Source organism: Cebus imitator, unplaced genomic scaffold (genome assembly GCF_001604975.1).
Source record: "Cebus imitator isolate Cc_AM_T3 unplaced genomic scaffold, Cebus_imitator-1.0 Scaffold272, whole genome shotgun sequence".
Lineage (NCBI taxonomy): Eukaryota > Metazoa > Chordata > Mammalia > Primates > Cebidae > Cebus > Cebus imitator.
The window spans coordinates 1,389,222-1,396,259 of NW_016107587.1; the positions used below are offsets into that span (position 1 = coordinate 1,389,222).

Consider the following 7,038-nt stretch of genomic DNA (forward strand, 5'->3'; position numbering starts at 1 on the left):
TAGTCTCTGACCCCAGCGATGGTGAACATTTACATGTTTCAATGACTCACTTTTCCACCATTCATTAGTAATTCATCAACAAATAGCCTCTGATGAAAATGCCATGGATGTGGCAGTGAACATCTTCATGGCTCTACCTCAAGAATGGAATGGCCAAAACAGCACATCTTTTCATCAACTGTCGCTAAGCCTGTGCATGGCTTTTATAATGGCAACATGTTTTCTGCAAATTAGAACCAATTTATCTTTCTGGAGTTTAAACACAGTGGATACCAATGCATTTCCATTGAATTCCAGTTGGAAAAGCAACAAAAGAGGCATAAGTTAATACCATCTTTGCGCTAGAGGTGCTAAGGTGTAGAGGTGATGCTATGAAGCTACTGACCTTAGCTTTGGAGATGATGGCCAACAACCGGGGCATGATGGTTATGAGCATGGTACAAAGGCCAAAGATGAAGTTTAGTGAGACGTAGGAAATGAAAGCCACATCTGAACTGGGGAAGATTCTGGATATCAGGTACATCCACGGAAGAGTTGCATATCTGAAAAGTAAAGTGAAAATGTTTGTTTTACTGTAACATTGACAGTAGTTTTCTCTTATTTATGGTAGATACATTTGAAGACCTTGGGGTGTATCCCTGAAAATGTAGATATTACTGAACGCTATGTATACTATGTTTTTCCCCATACATGCAACCTATGATAAGGTTTGATTTATAAATTAGGCGCAGTGAGAGATTAAGAACAATAACTAGTAAAAAATAGAACAATTATAGCAATATGCCAGCATGACTGCTCTAGCACTTTGGGTCCATCAAGTAAAACAAGGGTTCCCTGAACACAAGCACAGCCATGCTGCTACAGTCAAATTGGTAGCTCACTGACTCCCAGGTCCAAAGTGAGGATATGCTGGACAAAAGGGAAATTCACGTCCCTGCCAGGACGGATTAAGACAGCGCACGACTTCATCATGCTACTCTGAACACTGTGCCCTTTAAAACTGATGAATTATTTCTGGAATTTTCCATTTAATATCTTAAGACCGCAATTGGCTGTGGGTAACTGAAATCTCTGAAAGCAAAAATGCAGATAAGGGGACAGCCGTATTTACATAATGACTGAATTGCAGATGCAATTTTATTGGTCCAGCACTTTTTCCTTACTTGGTGAACAGAAATACACTTTATGTAATACATCTCATGATATTTTCCAAAGCCCTGGGGCTTTAAAGGGCTCTGCAACGCAATAGAAGGAACACTGAATGGGGTCACAACACATGGGTCTGAACTCGCTGACTCTGAGGCCTGGAGAAAATCAGCTGACTTCTCCAACTTCTCTTCCCCAAAAGGGAAGCTTCTTTTCTCTGCTTCTCATCAGGAAAGCAGGAATAATACTTACTTGTTATGCTGAGAATTAAAAGGTATCAAGAACATAAAAAGCTGCAGGGCTACATGAGAAAATAAGGCCTAAAAATAAAAAAGGAAAGCACTCTTCCAGCATCCACTGCGCAGGAGTACTGTCTGTAACTCCTCAGTCACAGTACCCTAATCTTCCTCTAGCCCCCAGCAACTCAGGAGACAGCACTGTAACTGTCATCTCACAGACAGAACGATGGGGCTTTGCAGAGTTCAGATGCTTGATTGAGCTTTGCCGGTGATAAGTAGATGAGGCTGAACATGGGGTTCATTTCTATGTGGCCCCAAACCTGGAGTAAGAGACACTACTAAACACTGAACTCTAGAAGCAGTCTCCTTATGTGCCAGATGACATCAGGATCTAAGATACCATCCAAACATCCCTAAAAGGAAAACATCTCATTTTCTTTATTGTATCTCTTCAATTCTAGAGCCAGGTTTCACTCCTGGCAACTTCCCTCAGCTCCTTCCTGAAATAATCCCACTGCACCCAATAAAGGAAACACATGTTGAATGAATGGTTCCTAACATCAGCAGAGAAGTCACTGATTTTGAATCACAACTTTCCCAAAAGACTCTCATGTATCGGGAGCTGCAATATGTTCTCTGCTAACTCATCACTGTTTCCTTATGGTGAATAATTGGCTTAACCTGAAACATTCAGTGCCTCCAAAATGTCTGAAGTTTTCTTAATATGTTAACAAGTTCTGAAAAGTATGAGACTTCAAAATGATATAAGAGATGCCAGGCCCTGAAATTATCTCTTAGTCTAGTATACATCCTCTTTCATGTAATATCTGTGATATTAGAATGCTTTCCTGGGTTAAAAGATACATTCTCATAATTCATAAGATATAAATACAATGACATATGAAATCATATAGTGTTTTAGACACTCAATACTAACCTGCCTCAAAATGTAGACATGAAAACAATTATTTCAAAACACAATGGAGGCAAGAGCTGTTCTAAAACAGCTGCTGCATAAGACAATCAACTAATTAAATCAATATGATTACTAGAGAGGTAAGTCATGACTTCTTGGGGTTGTACATTATCAACACCTCTGTCTGAAATAAACTACCACAGAGAGGATTCAAACCCCAACACATATTCACCTACACCACACACCTACCCTCTTTCCTGTACTGTCCCTTCCGAGACAATAATTAAGTGCTACACTCCGTACTGTGGCTGTTTTGAGAAGCAAATGAAATCACAGAATTGCGGGTATTTTTGCAACTGGAACATAAGCAGTAGCAAAAGTTTGTGAGCCGAATTTTGGGGCAGGTGTAATTGCTGTAAAATTCATTCTAAGAGTGAATGAAAAATCTCTCCAACTTATAGCTACTGATTCAAACTCTATATTCTGGAACAACACATGGCAAATTGCTTTTCTTTTCCATGTGACAGTCCTTTAAATAGCTGAAGATTGCCATGTTATTCTGCTTAAACCTCCACTATAAAAGGCTGGGTCTTCCTCTGCTCCTTTAACAACATGATATTCAACCAGCTCTCTCTGTTAAATTTTGCATTGCAGGGCTTAGGGGAGTTTTGGTAAGGGCACCTCACAGAGGATATGATGTGGTTGGCCTGGCACAACACACAGCAAGATTATCATCTGCTTTGATCAGCATCTCCACATCCAACCATGTGATCTAATGTGCAGCGCCCTCCTTGTCATGCTGTGAAGTCTGTACACTGATCCGCACTTGAGGGACTAATTACCACTTCAATACTAGGCTCTGCTTCCTTTGAGATGGTTTAGGAGTGGTACTTTATTACTTATTGCATAAGGTTGCCATGCTGGGCTATGTCATTGAAATATTTGACAAGTGGATTAAAGCATTATTTAAGAAAAACAAAGAATCAGAGATATATTCCTAAATGATACCACATGGGAGTTTCTATTGCTAGATGAATGAAGAGTCTTCCAGTGTGGTCTTTCAACTAGCTATGATTCCATCACTTTTAAAATTACATTTTCATTAGTTATCTTTCAAATACTTGTCTTAAATTAACATATTAGCAGCTCCAGTCTCCTTTTTTATAATAAAAAAATTAAATTGGCTTATAGAGAATAATTTATTTTTTTGTGAAAATTACAGTGAATTTTAATAATCTAATCCTTCATTAAAATATAATATTATTTTAATGATTATAAAATTTGCTAGAGATTGGCCTACTGTTCACAACATCATGGAATTTATGGGGGAAGAAAATTCCCCCATAAATTCGGGAAAATTGGCCACTTCCCCATGCTTTGTGAATTTCCCAAGACACTAAATAGGATTCTGCAACCTCATCTTTTAGTATTAAATATACATCAAATACGTTCTTAAGGTTTCAATTTTTACGTAAGCTAGGCTTTCTTTTCTTTCATTCACTTTTAGGTGTTACTTCGCTCTTTTGGAGGCTAATTCTCCCCACTCTCTCTTTTATATTTAAAGAATAAATTGTCCTTAACAGAAAGAAGAAAAACAATAAAATAGCTATTGAACATGTTTGTCTTGTTATCTCTTAAAATAATCAATTTGTGTATACTATCCCTTATTCCTTCAGATTCCTGCCTTGAAGTAGCCATTTAATGCATGGATGTGCTCTTACATTTCAGCTCAGGATTCGTCTTTCCTGAGCCTGCCATTGGGCTCCCTGTACCCACAGGTCTTTATAGGGACAACAGGCATGAGCCAGCTCTGCTGTCCTCACCCAGAGATTGCCAGGCACACAGGGAACAGTGGCTCCCCAGACCAGGTCTCTCACTGTCCCTCCTGTTACAGTGGAGAGTCACCAGTTCCACTGGCTGTGCTCCAATGAAGAAGGAGCTACCTTCTAAAGCTGCATCCCAATGGATGTTACCTGGCAACCCTGGTCTACCTCCCTTGAGGGCTCTTCTTCCCTGGAATTAGTCGTGATCACAAACATGGTCTGAGTTATCTTTTACACCTTTCCAGTCCCTGCAAGCAACTTAACCAGAAGTGTGTCACCCCTATTACCTATGATTATGTTTCAACAGACCCATGAATCTCTAGAAATTCTTTGAAAAACATAGTTCTCTATGTGAAGAAAATTCTTAGTTTAATTCAAAGTCTTAAAGGGTTTCACAATCAAAACAACATTAATAAAAATTTCTAAAAGCATGTTTTTAAGGCTTTCTAACCATTTCATCTAAGTTTTAACTCAGTTTTTGAGATATGTTCTCCTAAAATTCAAAAATAATTTTATAACGAAGTCTATTTTACTCAAAATAGAGGAAGATATGAAAATACTATCCATTCAATTGGATCAATAAACTGAAATCAAACTGTGTTCTTAGAGCTGGGTATACACACATTAGATCTTCCTACATAAGTTCATAAATTTCCAGTTGGATATAATAAACATGTGTCTACTATGCTTTATAGCTTAGGACATTACATCTTCTAAAGAGTAAAATAATTCTGAAGAGTAACAATAATGGCTAAAATTAATTCAATGGGAACTTTGTACCAGTCATTGTCCATGATATTCATATAAACTATTTAATTTAATCTTTATAGCAAAAGACATGAAGTTTTACAAAGAAAATACTGAGGCTTAGACAGAATAATTAATATTAGCAAAGTCACAGAATTGAAGTTAGTGAGTGGTAACATCAATATTACCCCCAAAAGTCTGTCTGTCTGTCTTGTTTCTCTCTCTCTCTCTCTCTTTCTCTCTCTCCCTCTCTCTCTTACTTTCTTTCTCCCTCTCTCTCTTTCTCTCTCTCTTACTTCTCCTTCCATCCATCCAACCATCCACCCACCCATCTATATATTCATCTAGTAATGGTGTATATTTAAGTAAAACTTTGTCTTCTAATTAGATGTTTTGAATAATTCTGGGGCACTTACATAAATGCAAACTGTAAAAATCATTTTATTTGTAATCCTCTTAAATAAAAGCAAGCTGTTTTATCTTTAAAAATAGCCTTGAATTATAATACAGTAGTATGATAATGATTTTCCCTACTAAGTATCTCTTACATAGCCTGTATGTAAGCACATGTGCATCGCACATAAGAAGACATATATATCCTGATACCAGATAGATAGAATTTTGAGGCCACTAGCAATGATCTTGACTAGTATGCATAAATCAGAAATTCATACGATGACTTTTCTCCATTTGCTATTTTTTCATCTGAGAAAAAAGTGATAGAAGTTAGACAAAACATTTTCAAACTACTAATATCATAGGAGAGGAGAAAAAATGCCAGACAGCTTGCTGAGAGAACCTCCACAAATGTAATATCCGAGCTAACTGGATTATATATTTGAGCCCCTGATTAATGTCAAAGTGAGAATAATAGAGAATCCATTTCCAGCTGCACAAGTTTGTCAAACAGCTTGAGGGCCTGTCTGAGACAGGACAGCGCTGTCTTCATCACAACCAGGTCAGCCCTTCCTTCCTCCACGGGGCATTCATCATCCTGCTCAGGCTTGTTTGCTCCTTGTCCCTTGTAGAAGCAACATAATTGCTTCAAAAGAGAGGAAATCATGAAGCCGACAGTAGGCTCAAAGCCATCCTAAGGGTTTTCTCTTTCAGAAAACAAACCGTAATTCTGCAGCAGAGTTTCTCATCACATACCCGAAAAGTGACAGCAGGAGGGCTGTGGCTGCCAAGTTCTCACGGAAAGTAAAAGCTGTTAACTGGAAGGCGACAATAACAGCAATGCACAGGCAGACAGAAACCAAGTAAAAGAGCTGAGAAAATAAAAAGAAATAGGGAGAGCTGTTACATCAGATGGTCATATTTATTACCGTCTACTTATCCTGAAGTTTCCTTTCAACTTTACAAATATATTTCCTATTTTGCACATTAGGAGTTCTATAGGCATGGAAGTCTGGAAAATTGCTTGTTATAATCTGAGTTGTATCCCCCCAAAATGTATACACTGAACGCTCAGTCCTTCAAGATGTGACCGTATTTGGAGACAGGGCCTTTAAACAAGTGATTAAGGTAAAATCAAGTCATTGAGGTGACCCCTCATCCAACAAGATTGGTGTCCGTAAAAGAGATCAGGAGGCAGTTATTCAAAGAGGAGTGACCGTGTGAGGACACAGGGAGAAGATGGCCATCCAAAAGCCAAGGAGAGAAGCCTCAGAAGGAACCAACCCTACCAACACCTTGATCTCAGACTTCCACACTCCAGGACAGTGAGAGACTCAAGTTTCTGGGGTTAAGCCACCCAACCTGCGGTATTTTGTTATGGCAGCCTAAGCTGACTACTACTGTCATGCATACCCATGTCCTTTGAGGAGGATTAAGGAATTCAATCAGCTTGCATGAAACACAGCCTCCTCGTACACATGTAGAACCAAGGCCAGACTCCTCGGGCTACCTCCCTATCCAGGCTCACCTTAAGGTGCTCCCCACTGGCCAACAACAGCCATGGCTTTCCTTGGGGCTCTCACACACCTGGCTCCCTCTTCTCTTAGAGCCTCAAGCTGCAGAGCTCTTCCTCGATGTCATCCATGGGGAGGGCCGCTTCTTTCCTTACAGATCTCAGCTTAAGTTTCACTGTCTTCTTTGACCTCCACATTTGAAGTCACCCCCCATCCCAGTGTTCTCTTCATTCTTTTTTTTTTTTTTTTTTTTTTTT

At 39.0% G+C, this 7,038-nt stretch overlaps 1 protein-coding gene across 1 annotated transcript in view; it reads right to left on the reverse strand.

Moving 5' to 3' along the window:
* Window positions 1-7,038, reverse strand: part of ABCA13 (ATP binding cassette subfamily A member 13) — a 424,215-nt gene that overhangs the window by 93,467 nt on the left and 323,710 nt on the right. The window contains 2 exon segments of the mRNA XM_017500828.2: window positions 386-542; window positions 6,024-6,139. Of these exon segments, the coding sequence (XP_017356317.1) occupies window positions 386-542; window positions 6,024-6,139 (273 nt within the window).